General features: G+C 36.9%; 2 protein-coding genes across 3 annotated transcripts in view; one reads left to right on the top strand and one right to left on the bottom strand.

Moving 5' to 3' along the window:
- Positions 1-1,425: 1,425 nt before the first annotated feature.
- preb (prolactin regulatory element binding) lies at positions 1,426-12,626 on the bottom strand. The gene is made up of 10 exons (XM_067391769.1): positions 12,479-12,626; positions 10,718-10,876; positions 10,024-10,219; positions 8,063-8,301; positions 7,899-7,979; positions 6,468-6,595; positions 5,889-6,062; positions 5,729-5,801; positions 3,970-4,129; positions 1,426-2,568 (listed from the first exon to the last, which is right to left on the bottom strand). The coding sequence occupies exons 2-10, from the start codon at positions 10,850-10,852 to the stop codon at positions 2,474-2,476; spliced, it is 1,281 nt and encodes a 426-aa protein (XP_067247870.1). The 5' UTR covers positions 10,853-10,876; positions 12,479-12,626; the 3' UTR covers positions 1,426-2,473.
- A 5,459-nt stretch (positions 12,627-18,085) lies between these two features.
- adcy3a (adenylate cyclase 3a) overlaps positions 18,086-20,358 on the top strand; it is a 41,675-nt gene continuing 39,402 nt past the window's right edge. For both annotated transcript variants that reach the window (XM_067399885.1, XM_067399878.1), the window contains exon 1: positions 18,086-19,913. In XM_067399885.1, the coding sequence (XP_067255986.1) occupies positions 19,239-19,913 (675 nt within the window). In that variant the 5' untranslated portion in view covers positions 18,086-19,238. The remainder of the gene's footprint in view (positions 19,914-20,358) is intronic.

Below are 20,358 nucleotides of genomic sequence, written 5' to 3'. Positions count from 1 at the left end.
ATCAACACCTGACTGACCCTGTCAGGAAGCTTAACCTGGGCCATGGTTGGATCTTCCAGCATCAATGATCCGAAGAACATCTCCAAATGAACAACAGAGTAGTTCACTGACCACAGAATGAAGGTTTTGCCATGGACACAGCAGTCCCGGACCCAAACCCCATAGAAAACCTGAGTTGAAGAAAAGAGTCCACAAGCATGAATCTGAAGGAGATTCTGTTTAGAGGAACGGTCTCAGATCTCTTACCATATGTTCAGCTTATTACGCATTATAGGATCCAGAGCTGTTATCTCGGAAAAGGGATGTTAAAAGTATCGAATAAGTGGAACACAAATGTTTTATAAGAATTTTTTTAATATCTTTAAATATAAAGATTAGATTTTTGTGTATATTTTGATTGAAAAACTAAGAGGAGAAATTGCAAAAAACAAATTTTAACTAATACCAAATAATACAATACAGTGACAATTATAAGCAAGAACTTTTCACAAGGAAAGCTGAACTTACTAAACACTGATGGCACAGCAGACAACATGATCCTTAAACATGATTAATACACTCTAAAAATGCTGGGTTAAAAACAACCCAAGTTGGGTTGAAAATGGACAAACACAGAGATTGGGTTGTTTTGCCCAAACTGCTGGGTAGTTTTATTTAACCCAATTATTGTTTGAAAATGACTATACGGCTGACTTAAAATGAATCAAAAATGAAATTAAAATGTTCATTTATTAAACATATTAATAAATGATAAAAATCAAGATATGTTGGGTTCATTTTAAGTAAGCAATACTGTAATTTTTAAACAATAGTTGATTTAAGTAAAATTACCCAGCAGGTTGGGCAAACATTTAACCCAACTGCTGGGTTAAAACAACCCAATCTCTTTATTTTCAACCCAACTTGGGATGTTTTTAACCCAGCATTTTGTGTACAATGCAACTAACCAAATAAGTGTGCATAGTTATGATAAAATAAACAAACAGGCTTATTGACATCCAATATATTTTGTTGTTGACTGTCAAGGCTGTGCGTCCAATCAAACTACGGTATTTGATTATATCCATTATTTCCATGTTCCATTTTAGGGACATTTTGTTTGTTTTTGTACAGTATTCAAGTATGATGTTTACTCGCTGCTTAATGTCTAGTGTAAAATCTGAGTCCTGAAGTAAAACCATTTGAGAACTGGTTTAAATAAAATGCCATGGCGTCCCCTAGTGGAGTGAAGAAAAACACCAGTCACTTTAAATCTAAATGACCTAATACAGTAGTGGCCAAAAATCTACAGCCTTTATTCAAAGATTATTATGAATGTGTTAAACATTTTGTAAGCATGTGTTGTTTTGCTTGGAATCAGTTTTATTTATGATAACTCAAATTATGAAATTATGAACACATGGAAAACAAGAGAGAACCAACCAAATATGAATAACTGATTATGTTGTAGTCAATGTATGCTTTTTCCTGAGCTTTTGTTTCTATACATTTTTTTTTCATAGAAAAAAAAATAAAACCTTTTTTCCCTCAAATGATTTTATCATGTTTTGTTCCCTCATATTTAAAATATTTTCCTCATATTTTGATGGTTTAATTGAACTTGTGGGTCATTAAAAACAAATATCCCCTCTGAACATCACTTTTGGACACTACTATAGATGTTCATGCACTATAAAAAAATATATATATTCATGATTTATTATAACATTTTTTCTATTGTCAAATCAACTTCAAAAATTCATTGTGGCACAGATAACATAATTTGAGTTTCTGTTGATTAAACCGAACACCTTCATTGTATTAACTCAAATTCTGATGTCACAAACCCACTAATGACATAACACCCACTTTACACAATCCAATCAATTCCTTTTTATTTATTTTTTTAATCCCCCTAAATATGTTTTAATCTGAAATATTTCACATCACGGAAGTCAAATGGGATGTGAGTGATCTGGAAACTGATTCCTCAGGAAAGTATAACAGTTCATTAAATAACTGGACAGAGCTGGCATATGTTTTCAGATGTATATTTATATTTTTACATGGTTTTAAATATTTAAAATAATTCACTGTTGAAATTCCCTGCATATTTATATATATTCTTTTTCTCCATTACTTTAAAAGGCATTCTTGACTCATGCTGGTGGAGCAGGTGACGTCCTGATGAGGAAGTCCATGCAGTCCTGTTTTCAATGATCCTGAAACATTTCACTCCCTAATGAGGAGAAACAGCAGTTCAGGATTTTTTTTCTTCTTCTCAGTCTTCAGATAATGCCCAAATTCTTCATCAAGTCTGATTCATAAGAATTCAGAGCTCAAATTCACACTCCAGAGATGATACTTCAGTTAAAACATGATGCTAAACACGGTCATTCCCATTTCCGTTATTATTTTCAATTGATTATAACAATTTCATAGATTCAGGTTTGTTTTCAAGTCATTTTAGCATGTAAAATGTTCCTGTGCGACACTAAATGAATCCTGGGAAGAGAGACTGCAGGAGCAGAATGACTCCAACCACCATCAGACCACAGAAGAACAGCACCAGCCACAGCGGGAATGATCCTGAAATATAAGAGTGTCATTCACACATTAACAAGGCCTGATTGACAATGTACAAAAACAATAAGTTGTTCTAACTTATGTTGATATGGAAAACAAGACTGCAAAATATTCAGCAGTCAGGGCACTAATCAGGGAGTCGGACATTTTAAGGGCTGTCTCAATCTCAAAATTCACTCCCTAAAAAGTCCCATAATGCACAGTGAACACCAGTGTGCATCGATACTCACTATGCTCCCTTAACAGAACTTCTGAAGCTCAAGACATAAATCACGCGAGCCCACTACACATAACACGCGATCAATGTTTTTTAAATACAAACCATTATTTAATTATATTTCTGCATAAACATACATTGTTAGACAGGCACTGTACATAATCTAGCTAACATTTATAATGTATTTATGGCTAAAAAGTATTTATCAATGTACTTTAAATAACATTAATAAAGTCACAAAGTCCGAAAGATATCAGTTCTGCTGTCGTTCTTAAATACCAATATACAAGGAATTGGTCATGTCGACAGAAATAGAGTCATCAGTGTCGAATTCACGTACACAATACAGACTCACGACCTAGGAAGCTGATTGAGACGCACCCCATATCTACATGCCTAAATGCATGGAGTTGCTGCCATGTGATTTGCTGATTAGATATTTGCGTTAACAAACATTTAAATGGGTGTACCTAATAAAGTGGCTGGTGAGTGTAGTTTCAAAGAAGCTTTACAGAAAATTAATATCTAATCCTAATATCTTTATGCCTTTTAGTAGCATTTAGCAGATCAGAGCTGGCCAATAATAGAGTTTATATTTTGCGACAATACAAGCAGTTGAGATTTGCTATGTAGTAAAATACTGTATACTGCCTTGCGTAAGTGTATTTATCTGCATAAATACAGTAAATAATAAATGCATAAAGTTGGACATCCTTATATAACCAACTTTATTTTAGGGCTGTACAACGATTAATCGCGATTAATCGTTTGCAAAATAAAAGTCTGTGTTACGTAATATATGTGTGTGTTCTGTGTATATTAATTATGTATATATAAATACATGCACAAACATGTATATATTTAAGAAAAAAATATATATTTGTATATAAAATATTTATATGTAATCTAAAATATATATAAATATGTGTATTTATTTATACATGTATATATTTTTTAAATGTATACATGTATGTGCATGTATTTATATATACATAATTATTATACACAGAATACACACATATATTACATAAAAACAGACTTTTATTTTGCAGATGATTAATTACGACTAATCGTTGTGCAGCCCTACTTTATTTAAAGAGCTGGGTGATAATAGCAAGGTCTCTCATACCATGTTAATTAATTACCATCGGATTCATTAACTTTAAGTCCGATCATGCCATACTTACTTCGGTTGGACACCGCATGCATCTGACAGCGGCTGTCGACAGCTACGCTCAACATGACGACTTCATTATCCCCCTTTATGGCTTTACTTTTAGGAGTGTCAGGTAAGAACGTCAGGTCTGTGACGACTATGCCATGAGATTCCTGGATGTAGTACAATTGCTGGAGGGTCAATCAGAAGAGAAGGTCTGGTTAGTACTAGCTCTGTTTCAAGATCTAGTGAGCTGCCTTGTTGTCTACTGTGTAAATAGGCTGCTACCTACTAAGTCAGCATCCTAACAGGTGGGATCTCATAGGCGAATGAGCTGAAATAATTTAAATAGGCAAAAGCTTTGCGAATCATACTTATACCCCCGGTTTCACAAAAAGGCTTAAGCTAGTCCCAGACTAAAATGCATGTTTGAGATGTTTTAACTGAAAGCAACTTGCACAGTTCGAGAACAACAACAACATAGTGACTAAACGCAATCTGTAGAGCAGTTTGTCTGTTTAGGGCTGCTTTAGAAACATGCTGCCGCAAAATGGCGACTTAACATGTAAGGGGACCCGTGGTGTATGTAGATATAATCGGCTCATTCTAAAGGTAATAAAAACATAACAGTTCATTATATAAGGTCTTTATACACCACTGAAAACATAGTTATGTAATTATATTGTATTTCTGTCAATAGATCCTCCCAAATTTTACACATTGCACCTTTAAATGCCCTAACTGAGACCTAAGGGCTAATCCTGGCTTAATCTAAGCCCTGTCTGTGAAACCAGGCCATTGTGCTAAAATACTCCAGTTATAATTACACACAAATATTGAGTAAAACAGTCCATTTATTATTAGATTAAGAAATATATTTTTATCTACACTACTGTTCAAAAGTTAAGAATTAAAAGAATTAAGATTTTTTTATAATATAAAAAAAATATATAATACTTTATTCAGCAAGGACACATTAAATTGATCTCAAGTGACTTATAAAGTTGCAGATGATTTCTATATCAAATAAATAAAAAAATGCTGTTCTTTTGAAATTTCTATTCAAACAATCCTGATCAGTTATTTTAGTATCATTAAATTACTATTATAGTTTTTTATTCATATTTTGACTGACGTTTTATTTTTATATTTTTCATTTTCATCTTGGTTAGTTTCAGTCATTTTTATGTGTTTTTTGTAATTTCTAGAAGTTTGTTGTTAAATATGTCTATATAGTTTTTTATAACTTTTATGTGCATCAAGTTAAACTAAAAAAATGAGAAAAGTTGCCTTGGCAACTAGCTGAAAAAAAGTTGTTTTTTATTTTATTATTTCATTTTATTTTAGTTAATGTTTATTTTATTTAAATAAAATGTTTATGGTTGTAGTTTTAGTTTCAGTCAACTATAATAACCCTGATCCTGATAAATAGGTGTCATGCTTTCCACAAAAATGAGGCAGTACAACTGTTTTCAACATTGATAATAATCAAAAATGTGTCTTGAGCAGCAAATCAGCATTTTAGAATGATTTCTGAAGGATCATGTGACACTTAAGACTGGTTGAAATTTCCGCATCATTAATCTTGTTCACAGAAATAAATTACATTATACTATATATTCACATAGAAAATAGTTATTTTAAATTGTAATAATATTTCACAATATTACAGCATAATTATGCCTATATTGTCTTAAAATGCTGCCTATGAAAGCAACTAAACAGATTTTGGACCATAGCAACTGTTTGTAATGGATTGGTGATATGGCACATGATTCTGCCGTTTGTACCTGCAGGGAAAACGCTATATAGATGGCCACAGATCCCGTCACAGTTCCAAGACCAAGAAATGTTCCCGAGTCACTGAGGAATAACACACAACCATGAAACACATGACAATTAACCATAACAATGATTAATGCATAAGAGAGACAGAGATATTCCCTCTACCTCACTGCAAGACAAGATATAACTTCATTTCCACAAGGCTTCGTGAGCAGCGGCAGGAAAGCGCGTCCGTCCCATTTGGTGATGTAGCATTGTGGGGGTTTTCGCTCCCGTTTGTGAGGGATTTGGATTGTGTAGAGTCTTAAAGCATCTTTCTGATCCTCTACTTTTGCAAACCTGTTTTTGAACAAGTGAGAAAAAACACAAAGACAAAACATCAGCACATCTGACAGCTTCTTGTTTGTTACAACCACGAATAGGGAACAATTTGGTATTGCATTACTTTTTTCTACAGCACTAGTTTGTGAACAAATCATTCTTTTGAGCCGGTTCTTTTTAGTGAACTGGTTGAACCAGTTCCCCAAATCGGACTGAACCACCCATTTGTGGCCTGAATTAGCACAGATCTACAAGTTACTCAATCAAAGCTCACTTTCAGACGTGCCTGATGGTCACTATCCAAGAGTACAAGATCTTTTGATGCCGGTTTTTGCCAAGTCATTCAGCGCTCAAATGACTCAAGCCCTATTTTTTAGCCTATTCATGGAAAGTGGCAGCTGTCAGGAAGTGTGCACAACTTGCCTGCATGCCTTGTAGCGGTATGTCTTCTCTGTGATCTGAGGCATGCTTTCATGCCAACACAAACCCACGGCCAGCTGATCGCCGCTCCACACGCTGCACGCGAAATCACGGCCAATCGTTACAATGTGCTACATTAAGAAAGAGAACATGACACTAATTGGACAAACCACGTTTGAGGACATTGTAGAATAGCCAATATTAGCACAATATTCGTAATACAGAAGCAGTTATTAAAGGGATAGCTCACCCAAAAATGAAAATTACCTCATGATTCACTCACCCTCAAGCCATCCAAGGTGTATCTGACTTTCTTCTTTCAGATGAACACAATCAGGTAAATGGTACCCAAGATTTTGAAGGCCAAAAAAGTGCATCCATCCATCATAAAAGTGATCCATATGGCTCCAGAGGGTTAATAAAGGCCTTCTTAAGATAAAAATCCATATTTATAACAAACTATTCAGTTGTAAAGTCCAAACACGGGTCCAAACACTCTCTCTCATACCACAAGAAAAACAACAAACGGTGCTAATATACATACATGATGTGGTGTAATACTACAAAAAAAAATAATAATCATAACATTTATCTCCATACCAAAATTCCAGATGGCCAGACAGTAATTCATCTTTTATAAATCGTTAAAATATTAATTTCTGTGACGCTCTGAGCATGGAGACTGTTGTGTAGACTGTAAGTATTTAAAATGTTTGATGTTTAATATGAATATATAGCGCTCATAAACGGCCGCCGATGGCATTTGCAAGGCTTGGACCCAGAAACGGCGTTCCTTATGTCACGACTTAAGCGGATAATCACTGGCTTCTGGTAACGGCCGTACGCAAGTCCAGTTCCAGTGGAAGAGTGACCTCTTACCCGACGTAGGATGTGGGAGTAGCGGGAGTCAACGGCTTTCATGGTTCAAACAAATAAGGGCTGGGCAACAAACTCAAGCTCTTCAGACATTTCTCTTTAAAAATTCTCATTCTATCCCCTGCGCTTGTTTGTCAATATGTCATGAATCGGGTCAGAGGTTACTCTTCTGCCAGAACTAGACTTGCGTACAGCCGTTACCGGAAGCCAGTGATTATAAAGTTCATAAAGTTGTAAATATGGATTTTTTTCTTACGCCTCAGAAGGCCTTTATTAACCCCATGGAGATGTATGGATTACTTTTATGATGGATGGATGCATTTTTGGGGGTCTTCAAAATCTTGAGCCCCATTCATTCCCAATATAAAGCTTGGAAGAGCCAGGATATTTTTTAATATAACTCTGATTGCGTTCGTCTGAAGAAAGAAGAAAGTCAGATATACCAAGGATGGCTTGAGGGTGAGTAAATTATTGGATAACTTTTATTTTTGGCTGAACTAACCCTTTAATTGCTTTAATAACTATTAAAAAAAAATCTTCACAGAACACACAAGCTACCTTTTTATCAGGACTGATGTCTATATCCTCCAGTTCATCTTCGTGAGCTTTAAAGTTAAACTTCTCTTTCAAAGAGGGGAACTGCAAAGAGAGGAAACGTGTTGAGACAAGGACAGTGCTTGAAAAAAAAAAAAAAAAAAAAAAAACTCATGGGAGAAGCTGACCTCCCACACTCTGACGAAACCGTCGGCCCCTCCGCTCAGCAGAAGCGCGAGGTCAGCGCTGAAGCGCACACACTTCACGCAGGGGTCCTGTGGGCTGAGGTCTCCCTGCACCGCACCAACATCCTCCACGGAGATCTGAGGAGACTCCTGCTTCATCTGGGGCACGTCTCCTCCTCCTCCTCCATCTCCGTTCTGGCCTTTCCCGCCTCTCTTCCTGGCTGCACCTTTATCTCCAGCCCCTGTTAACAAATGCCATGGTAAAAGGTACATTTTTTATATTTACATTTACATTTACATCTACGCATTTGGCAGACGCTTTTATCCAAAGCGACTTACATTGCATTATACTATACATTTGTATCTGAGTATGTGCAATCCCTGGGATTGAACCCATGACCTTGGCATTGCTAGTGCCATGCTCTAACCACTGAGCTACAGGAAAGCTGATCAGAAACATGGTCCATAATCATGTTTACTAATGTTCATTTTTTTTTTTTTTATTATTTACAATTATAACAATATATTTTGTGTTTTATTACCTTGCCACTAAATTACAGAAAACTGGTTAAAGTCACCATGATATCAAAACTTTTTACTCAAATGTCCTCATAACCTTTTATCAAAATAACTTCCCCTCTCTCTTGCAGCATCTCTTCTTTTCTCTGATGACGAGAGCGCGGCAACCTGTAAGGCCTTCGTTCATCTTCAGAACACAAATTAAGATATTTTTGATGAAATCCAATGGCTCAGTGAGGCCTCCATTGAGAGCAATGCCATTGAACTTCTCATTGTCCATAAAGGTACTAAAAACATATTAGAAACAGTTAATGTGAGTTCAGTGGTTCAATCTTAATATTATAAAGCGACTAGAATACTTTTTGTGCGCCAAAAAAACAAAATAACGACTTTTCAATGTTATCTACTGATGGCCAATTTCAAAACACTGCTTCGAATCTTTTGTTTTGAATCAGTGATTCGGATCGCCAAAGTCACGTGATTTCAGCAGTTTGGAATTTTGACACGATCCAAATCACTGATTCGAAACAAAAGATTCAAAGCAGTGTTTTGAAATTGCCCATCACTAGATATCGTTGAAAAGTCATTATTTTGTTTTGTTTTTTATTTTTATCGCACAAAAAATTCTCGTCGCTTTATAATATTAATATTGAACTACTGTAGTCACATGAACTGTTTCAAATATGTTTTTAGTACATTAATGGATCTTGAGAAGTTCAATGGCATTGCTGTCTATAGAGAACTCACTGAGCCATCGGATTTCATCAAAAATAACTTAATTTCTGTTCCGAAGTTCAACGAAGGTCTGTAGAATGACATGAGGGTGAGTAATAAATGACATTATTTTCATTTTTGGGTGAACTAACCCTTTAACCAGATGGTTAATAAAGAGAATGTTACTTGAATCATATTATATATACGTTTTTAAGTTGACTTGTTCTATTCAGCCGTGAATTCAGTTTTAAAAAAACACCAAAAACACATTAATTATTTACTTTTCGCTGATGACTGTATTGTCGCTTTGCTAACGTCATATCCGCCTTCTCTGATTGGTTTACTCCACTTCCTGTTTGCTCGGATTTGCTCCGCCCTAGAAATCGAATTGATTCAATGGCCGACCAGAATCATCCGCTGGTACGGTGGAAAGGCTGGATTTTCCAGATAAATATCGCCCAGCCCTAGCGCAATAATTTCATGCTTATTTTAATGCTGCTGTGTGAGTGTTTCTAACAAAACGGCGGATGGAGTAATGGCAAATTTGGCATCATTTTTTCCTCTTTTGCAAAGTCATAGATTGTGGATTTTTTATTTTTATATTGGGTCAAAAGGGAATGCAGAAATTATATGTGCTGTAGTTTCCATTCGCCACTATCAACTATGACAACTTCCGGTAATGTGAAAAGGGTCCACTAACTCATCAACGTTTTGATTTGGCCTCTACTGACCATCTTTAGCTGCAGGTTTCTTTGCCTGTTTGGCCTGATGATGACTGAACTTCATCAAGCTGCAGCTGCCGTCCTGTCCGGCAGCGATCACATCCCCACCCAGACACATGTTCATGGTGGCTCGTGTGTCCGTTTCATGAGTGTGCAGCAAGGTGGCGCTGTGCATACCACCGACCAGCTCCAGACTCAGGAAATGCTGCAATGAAATGGCAACACTAAACTCCAACAACTAAAGAGTACATAATCCAAACAGTGGTGCTTCCTAATAAAATCTTTGTCTCCTACGCTTGTTGTTTTTCTATCAAACAGATTTTATGGCTCATATATAGTCTGATATAAGAGAAAATGAAGCTCACACCCGAAACACCTATATTTTATTCAGAGCAAAATATGCAATTTGGTTGCAAAATATGACTCTATATCTGCCAATCATATTTGATGCTCAAATTTGAACATGATTTTTATTTTTATTTAAAAATATATATATAATATATAGGAGACAAAGATTTTATTAAGCACCGAAAGTCAACATAAGTTGCTTCAGTCCATGATCACCAGCTGAATGTTTTTATATTTATATAAGTATATATTAAAATGCCTTTCGCTTGTTTAAAAAAAAGTATCAATCAGATGACAGTTCCAAAAACATTTTAGATCCTGTTTATAATTTAGAGGCCTTAGTTAAAGAGAGTACCACTCCATTCTTGATCCCGGTCTTGGACGCGCCTCCTCCTCCAGCTGTGATGATCAGCCCGGTCTCGGGGTGGATTTTAACAGTATAGAGAGGAAAGGGGGCTCTGTACAGCTCAGGCGCTCTTCGTTTACCCATGCTGCTTTGTGATCTCTGGACTTACTGAAAGTAAATTACAGATTGTTACATTCAATACCACAAAACCAATACACAACCAAATCAAGTTCTGCAGAACTGCAGATGGGTCAGATTACAGATACTTTCTCTGTATTAAAAAAAAATTTATTTAGATATCACTTATAGTACATTTGAACCCATAGTGTACTACAAGTGGTAACTAAATACATTTTTTAAATACAGAGATAGCATATTAAAAGCACATTTTAGTTCATATTTCATGCAGTCTCAAAATAGCACAGTTGAGTACACTTAAGATGATCTTAAGAAGTACTAAAGAAGAATTTTTAGTATATTAAGTACAAAATTAGTGCATAAAAAGAGAGCACTTTAAGTACATTATAGAAGTGTACTTTTTTTCACATGGGATGATATTAGTTAATGCTGCCAAAAAACAGGAGTTTCCTCTTTTTCTTCTTTCTCTAATCAAAACATTTTGATTGGTATTGTTTTAATTGGTTTCAGTATTCATCAATATCCCTGTCCATACCATTCCTGCCAGGAGTGTATATACTGCACATAAGTGTGCATGCATTTCCCTAAATAAGCAGTATTAATCAGCACAGTGCATGGAAAACTTCTCACAATGCAATGCGCTCAATCAAACCCTTTATTTCCAGTGCGATGAATGAACTAGAAGTGATCTCAGTTTACATAAGAGTTGATTTACCATAAAAATAAGCATTTTTTTCTGAGATGATAACTGGACTTTACTCACATGGTACATATGGTTATGTGAGAACAATATCACTGTGATACTAATGTTTAAAAAAAAAACATGTTTGTGGAATTATACAGTGTTTAATTTACATTTTTAAGAACAGTATGCAGTATTATTGCACAGTTTTCAGAAAATATAAAGTGCACCATTCCGATCATATCGTTAATCTGTATAATATCCTTTCAACAAACTACAGCCAGTCTTCAGAGAAATTATACTACAGGAAGTGACATCATTTTGGTGTTAATACAGAATATATTAGCAACGGATGTGATGAATTTTGTGATGTTTTGTTATTAGCTGGTGTTTTAGTCTAAAATATTCCATTATGTTTTATAAAATTAATCTCAAATCTCAAAATACATTTAAAAATATCAAAATTAATGACTGTCAATGACTCTATTTCCATCCTGTCAGGTATCCAGTTATTGTTTCTGCTCATGTGTAAATAATACAGCTGTAATTCATTTAATAGCCAGATTTCCTTCAATTACAACAGATATGTGATATATATATATTAGCTCACAGAGCACAGAGACTTATGAACACATCTCAGAGTTCATTCATTACTGTTTTTCAACAATATAAACACTGGATTCTCTGGGTTTTCATTCACTGCAGCACCATCTGCTCCTTAATCTCTTTAGCTCAATAAGCCCGCCGCATTTCCGTCAACAAGAAACGCTATATCCTACACGTCTGAACACTAGACAGACGGTTTCAGCTCTTTCTGTTGACTGTTATATGTCTGTCTGTCTCTATGCATGTTGTCTTTGTTCGCTATCTATCAGTCCATCTCGCGAGGCTCGCGCCGCCTCGCAGCAGATGTCGGATAAAGCGTCAGTGTTGGTGTAAAGTCAGCGCACCTGAGTCTGCGGACGCGCTCCAGTCTCTTACTCCAGTTACTCCAGTGTTTAGTGGACATTCCACTGTCTTTTCCCACTGGATCTCTCACAACATTTGTCAAAGAATCACCAGCCACTTCCTCGGTTTCCCTAGATACACGTCAGCACAGCGTCATATCCTATGCGCCTGCTTTTCAAGCGTGCGCGCGCATGCTGTCATACGCGCGACCGTAATAAATGTAGTAATAATGCAACTGGAAGTCAGAACAGACAGAGTAAACACGTTTGAGTCACTGAAATGTAACCTGACATTAAGCAAGGTTATTGAATGTAAACTAAATAGGCCTGGACAGATTTAACCAAGGTGCTAAAACCTTGGTACAATTTTGAAAGGGTTACAGAGTGTTACAACATTTAAACAAATTATTTATTTTAATTCACTTAAATACGTAGATAAATAATAAATATAACATAAATATATTATAAAATAATATTGTGAATGTGCAGAACTCAGCACTGGACAAAAACTCCGGCTTTGAGCGGATTCTTATTTAAATGCCTCTGATTGGCCATTGTGTTCAAGAAATCAACAGACATGTCTGCGATTGGCTACATTACTCACCGCTGCAAAAACACGCTGTAAATAGAAACCTTTGACGCTCCGCCTATGATTATTACCTTATTCTTTTATTATTACACTGGTTATTTTATTAATTAATGGATTTTGTTGTTTAAATTAAACAGTTGGCTGACAAATATATCAAATTTTATTCTGTTTAGCTCATGTAGTTGCCGTTGAGGTCCACCATATTTCTGGTGTTATATGCAAATGGAAAGTACATCATAAAAATGAACCGGGTAATATATACCAGTTAACATATACAGGAATCAGGTAATGTATATATATATATATATATATATATATATATATATATATATATATATATATATCTTCATGGAATGGGTTTCCATGGCTGAACAGCTGTATCCAAGCCTTACATCACCAAGTGCAATGCAAAGCGTTGGATGCAGTGGTGTAAAGCACGCCGTCACTGGACTCTAGAGCAGAGATGTGTTCTCTGGAGTGACCAATAACGCTTCTCTGTCTGGCAATCCAATGGACGAGTCTGGGTTTGGCAGTTTCCAGAAGAACTGACTGCATTGTGCCAAGTGTAAAGTTTGGTGGAGGGGGAATAAGGTGTGGGGTTGTTTTTCAGGGGTTGGGCTTGAACCCTTAGTTCCAGTGAAAGGAATTCTTAATGCTTCAGCATACCAAGACATCTTGGACAATTTCATGCTCCCAACTTTGTGGGAACAGTTTGGGGATCGCCCCTTCCTTTTTCAACATGACTGCTCACCAGTGCACAAAGCCAGGTCCATAAAGACATGGATGTGCGAGTTTGGTGTGGAGGAACTTGACTGGCCTGCACAGAGTCCTGACCTCAACCCCACAGAACACCTTTGGGATGAATTAGAGCGGAGACTGCGAGCCAGACCTTCTCAACAACATCACTGCCTGACCTCACAAATGCTCTTCTAGAAAAATTGTCAAAAATTCCCATAAACACACTCCTAAACCTTGTGGAAAGCCTTCCCAGAAGAGTTGAAGCTGCAAAGGGTGGGCCAACTCCATATTAAACCCTACGGATTAAGAACAGGCAGGCGTCGCAAAACTTCTGGCAATATATATATATATATATATATATATATATATATATATAAAATCAGTAAAATAATAATTAAAAGTTAATAGCATTTCAAGATGTAAAACAATTCAATTCAGTTGAACTAAAGGAGTAACTTTAAGAATTTGATAAAGCAGAAAACAAATAAAAACGAAGTATGTATAAATCAATCAATCAATCAATCAATCAATCAGTCAATCAATATATATGGTAAAACGCATATGTTGCTTTAGGCTCTGATCAGTAATTCAGAAATATACTTTCAAAAGTATGCAACCAATGATACTATTGAACACATTATTTATCTGTTTGGTTGTTTGTTTATACAAACATACATACATACTTTTTTTTCTGCTTTGTCCCATTTTCAAAATTACTCCTCAGGCTTTAGTTTAACTGAAATAATCAACTGTAAAAAGTTAAACACTGATTTTTCCAAGTGAGTTTTATTGCCATTTTACTTTTCAGAGCAGAGAGAAAAACAAAAAGGTGTTTTCTGGGAAACCGTTGCACAGCAATCAACATTTAAGAAAAGTTATTTACAACAACCCAGAAGCACGATGTGAGAGACTCTATTAATCCCCTGATCTCCCTCGGAGGAACTGTTTTGCACTGTGTCATACTGCAGTAAACAAACCGCTTATGACACGAATTGGACAATGCTTGTATTGAAAGTGGTGCAGAAGAGAAAATGACTAAAGGTGCTAAAAGGTCAGTTTCTTCACTCTGTTTTTCCCTGAAGCTTTAAAGTCCCAAACTTCCACTAGTATAATGAAGTATTCCATAATTGTTCCCCTATGGACCTCTGAGGCAGAGCGAATTTAATAATTACCATGCTCCCTGTCTCCCTCGGGTTCTCTTTGTGTACTCAGCAACAAGAGCCTGGGAATATATATTAATTACCGCATAGCAAAGTCGGCCTATGGAGTGACTTTCAGGATATTCACTGAAAAGGTTTGGTGGGTGATAATGTGATGTCACATTCATGCTTGAGTAGGGTGCGCTGATGTGATGTGTTTGTCAGGCATGATGTGGTGTTGATGTGTTCTGTATGCTTTATAAAGGTCAGCTGTCTGACTATTGATTACTTGTTCAATACTGAGTTTCAGTGGAATAATCAATACGACCCCGAGGTGATGTCAGCAGCACAGGCATCCGGCGTCACAGTCGGTTTTAACAGTAGCGAAAACATGGCGTTTTATGTAATGCTATTGATAAAAGTTAAATCAACCCTTCTTGAACATGCAAGGCCCTGCTTGACTGTGAAATATTGGCCCACAGATATACAAACAGAGATCTGGGTATTTATATATTTAAAAATATTATTATGTGACTTTATGTGACTTCATATGGTCTCACTCCAACCAGGCTTAATTTAGTTAACTAAAACCATAAAAACATTTCTCTTACTTAAAAATAAACACCAACTGAAATAAAGTATATATAAAAATGTAACTTATTTTAACAAAAATAACAAAAATTACAATATCTAAAAGAAAAAGGAAAATACAGCAATAAAACCCATTCAAAATAATAAAAATACTATAATAGTATGATAGGGTTGGGGTAAGGTGGCCCAAGTGGCATGATGTTACTAGTGCTATTATTTTTTAATTTAATAATTATTATAATTAATTAATGGGGTTATTATTCAGTACTTCCATGATGAACATTTGAGACATCTTTGCTTTCATTCAAATCTAATTTAGTGAAACCATTAAATATGCATATTTATTCATATTATTTCTATTATGACATATCTTCTATTAAATATGGGCCATTTAATAAGTAAATATTCATATGCCTGTATATACGTCAAAATAATATTACCTTTCAGAATCTATTTTACTGGGATTCTGCTTTGTCTGTCATAGGTTATTCAATTATTATCAACTAAATTGTCAAAATAAATTTTACATACAATAGTTTGTTTAGTATTTCGCATTAATGACACTTTAAAATATATATATAAATATTAATAAGGATTATATCAAAAGTCATTTTACATTCTTACCCCAGGTAGGGGGGGACAACTTATCCCTCTTTTAATATTTGAGATTTTGTGCATCTAAATTAACAAATGTTTGTATTTATTTCTTATAGTCATGCATCATGCATCATCATCCTGCACATGCTAGACTTATATCTAAATATGACTCCAACATGTCCAGGCTCTAGAACCTAAAACATGTAGCCTACATGCGTTGTACATTTGAATCTTTTGCAATACATTCTTATTCTTTCATGCAAATAAATCTTTGAGTGTTTACAGTTTTGTAAAGAATAGCCTAAATGTAAAAAGCCCTGAACATTTTGTTGCATTAGGCTATAGATTAATAGAAATTCGCTATAGAGTTTGTAATGAGATGGGCTGAATATTTGTAGCTGTTGACATGGACTGGCCCGTGTCCTTGCTCCTCAAACCGTGCCCACGGAAGGGGGTGTGAAAAGGAGGGGGCGACAGGGACGCCAATATACCAATCCTACTATAGAGAAGGTTACGCTCATGAATATTAAGCAGGATGCGTGATTGGACACTTGCAAATATACGTCAGCACAATCAAATAAATATTATTATAGCAAGCCGCCGCCATAGTACGATACGTAATTTTCGTTTGTGGCGTTGAGAAGTCTGATTCATTTTAGTGAATCGGTTCACTTTTAAGATTCGAATTAGAGAATCGATTCAATCGAGTCATCGCTGAAAAGTGTTCCCAAAGTTTTTTTTTTTTGTTTTTTTTATTGAACAATATCAATTTATAAACTCAAGTAGGGAATAATATGAAAATATACACACATTACGTGTAATTAAATCTCGTGTATCTATAATTTTGTGTATGCATAAACAGGTTCATGTGTATAAAAGAAACAAAAGCATATTCAGTAGCATAATCTTCAGACATTTTAAGGGGGTTGCAAGGGAAGGGGGGGAAATTAAGCGTGTACCAAATCTTAGAAGGAAAGAGACTCATATGACTTCATATAAGGGATCTTTGGATAAAGTAGCCTATGGATGAGAAATAAAAGTGTTCCCAAATGTCACTTGCGTGTTCTCAAAAGTGACCTTATTTCTTTATTTCTTTATTTAGTAGAAGCATAATAAATACTATGCTGTTTATCACTATGTTTCCCATGAGATTACACAGATTCTGCTTTCAACATTCCTTTTTTTCCTTCCTTAAATTGATGTAGGGGAAATAATATTTTGCTAAATTCTGTTATTTGACACTATGTTTTCGATTATGAATTCTAGGTGTTTGGCACTACATAACTAATCTCAACTCATATAACTTTCTAAAAAATATAAACTAAAAACTGTAAACTCAATGAGGGAATAATATGCATATACACATTATATGTAATTAAATCTTGTGTATCTATCATTTTGTGTATGCATAAACAGGTTCATGTGTATAAAAGAAACAAAAGCGTATTCAGAACTATAAACAAAAGCGTAAAAGGGGGTTGCAAGGAAAGGGGTTAAAATTAAGCATCTTAGAAGGAAAGGGACTCATATGACCTCATATAAGGGATCTTTGGATAAAGTAGCCTATTTTATGGATGAGAAATAAAAGTGTTCCCAAAAGTGTCCTTATTTATTTATTTATTTATTTATTTAGTAGAAGCATCATAAATATCATGCTGTTTATAACTATGTTTCCCATGAGATTACACAGATTCTGCTTTCATCATGCCTTCTTTTCCTTCCTTAAATTGATGCAGGGAAAATAATATTTTGCTAAATTCTGTTATTTGACACTATGTTTTCGATTACGAATTCTAGATGTTTGGCGCTGCATAATCTGAACTCATATATAACTTTCTCCATTCGAATGATTCACAAAAGCTTTGAGAATCGGTTCATGTGAATCATTAATATGTTCTTATTATTGATTCATACGAACCGATTCTTAAAGCTTTTGAGAATCAATTCCTCCGCGAATCGGACATCATGTTCGCTTGCATTTAGAAAGTGAGGACGACTGAATGTCTCCGTATATATACACAGACTCAATGAAAAGTCGGGGTTGTCTACAGCCAGGTCTGGTCTATCAGGGCAGGAGAACCGAAGGCTGTGCCAAATATCTGCTGTTTTCATCCATGAAACGGGAAGTCGCGTGATTATTGATGACTTTTGGTGGAAAAACCCTTCGAATCAACCATACGGTGATTTTCATGCGTTTTACCGGTGATTTTGAGATTGATTTTTGCCACACTGTACATCTTCGAAGCAGCCACAGATCGGACTGTGTTATGTTGTGTGAATATGTTACGGATAAAAGCAGCGCTGCAAGATAAATCCACGTTTTCATCACTGAACCTCCGCGAAAATCCTGCTTTGCACGTCTCGTGGTGATTTCCCTAATGAAAATGTCAGGATACGTATCATTTCTTAGCATAACATAAGACAGCAGCGGCGTATTGTAAAAGGCATTTCCATATTTCGTACGGCGCGGGAGCGCAACATGTATTTCCTGCGTGAATCCTGCATGCACAGGAAGAGAAATGCATTATAACAGACTGTATCAGGCCACGATAAGCTCTCCGATCACGATCACATCTGTTTTGTCTATTTAAGCAGCCATTCGCTTTCTATTTCCCTTATCACAGGGTGTCATGCTGATCTGGGGCGAAACATCTCGTTCGCTTCCTTCCTGATGTTCTTCATCCATGCGAGGATTCACCATGGAAACCCTCAGGTGGACACCGAGACTGGATCCTGGATTGGAAACAGAGAGGCTCATGGATGTGTAAACAGCTTCGCAGTCCTTTTTGTCGCCTTCACGTCAACTTGCTGAGGCTTGTCTTTGCAGACATCAGAAAAAAACAGAGGCGTGTGGCTGAGGGCATTTGTTCGAGAAGTGCGCTGGCGGGCGCCGACGCCACGAACATGCATGCAAGATCCGATTCAGAGTCTAAACACGCGAAGCATGACAATCAGGTGGCGACTTCGGATCTGATCTCAGGATTGGGCATCGCCCGACACGTTTCCAGGCTTTCGAGCGACCGAGCGCAATGTTTTCGGAGCATCTGCTGCTTTGAAACCCACAAGGAGTAATAGTTTTCACAGCGTCTTTTACAACCCAAAGCCCAGAATGCCTCGGAACCGGGCCTTTTCCGAGCCGGAGTATTCTGCGGAGTATTCGGCTGACTGTTCGGTCACCCTGCCCTCTGACCCCGGGCAGGCGGTGGGACGCACCCACGAGGTGACCGTGCGCAGTTCTGGCTGCTGCCTGTGTCTGCCACGGTTCATGCGTCTGACCTTCGCGCCGGAATCTCTGGAGAACCTCTACCAGACCTATTTCCGCCGGCAGCGGCACGAGACCCTGCTGGTGCTGGTGGTGTTCGCAGCGCTCTTTGACTGCTACGTCATATTGATGTGCACTGTGCTTTACACCAGCGATAAGCTGGCGTCTGTGGTCGTGGCGTCGGTGGGACTGGTGGCAGACGTGCTCCTGTACTTTCTGTGCCGGTACGGCCTGCTCCCCGACCGCGTGACGCGCCGCCTGGTGCCCTATGCCTTATGGGTGCTCATAGCGGCCCAGATCTTCTGTTACCTAGGACTGAACTTTGCCCGCTTCCATCAGCCCAGCGACACGGTGGGCTGGCAGGCTTTTTTTAGCTTTTCCTTCTTTTTGACTCTGCCGCTGCGGCTGACCCCTATAGTGCTGATCACGGCCGTGTCCTGCGGCGTCCACACCCTGGTCCTGGGCGTCACTATTGCCCAGCAGCAGCAGGAGGACATTCAGGGGGCGGCTCTTGGAAGACAGGTGAGAAAAATGATGGCGAGGACGGAGCAAGATCTTGAGAGATTTGAATGATCGTAAACTCTCTTGAAAATAAAGGTTCTTTGTTGGCATCGTTGGTTCCATGAAGAACCGTTCGCATCCATTCCACAAAAGACTCTCTTTCAAAAGGAGGTTTTCACAGTGATGCCATAGAAGAACCATTTTGTTCCCCAAAGAACCGTTCACTGAACAATGCTTAAAACAACCATTTTTTTGTCCACAAAGTCTCTAACATTTTTCCACTACACTAAATAAAGTTTCTTTATTGGCATCGGCACCATCCACGGAATTTTTCCTTTTAAGAAATGTTCACTGAAAGGTTCTTTGTGGGACCCAAAATTGCTCTTTTAAACTCTCAAAAATACATTTTCTTGGGATCACTTGTTCCATGAAGAACCTTTATCATTCATGGAATCTTTCCATTTCA

Source organism: Chanodichthys erythropterus, chromosome 2 (genome assembly GCF_024489055.1).
Source record: "Chanodichthys erythropterus isolate Z2021 chromosome 2, ASM2448905v1, whole genome shotgun sequence".
NCBI classification, from domain to species: domain Eukaryota; kingdom Metazoa; phylum Chordata; class Actinopteri; order Cypriniformes; family Xenocyprididae; genus Chanodichthys; species Chanodichthys erythropterus.
This window is presented reverse-complemented; position numbering and strand designations above follow the sequence as displayed.

Excerpts from the sequence above, each read along its gene's own strand:
- preb (XM_067391769.1), bottom strand. The coding sequence starts at position 10,852 with ATGGGTAAACGAAGAGCGCCTGAGCTGTACAGAGCCCCCTTTCCTCTC. Across the intron at positions 6,596-7,898 it reads ACATCAGTCCTGATAAAAAG|CACATTGTAACGATTGGCCG; the intron begins GTAGCTTGTGTG and ends TTCTTAATGTAG. Across the intron at positions 4,130-5,728 it reads ATATAGCGTTTTCCCTGCAG|CAATTGTACTACATCCAGGA; the intron begins GTACAAACGGCA and ends TTGACCCTCCAG.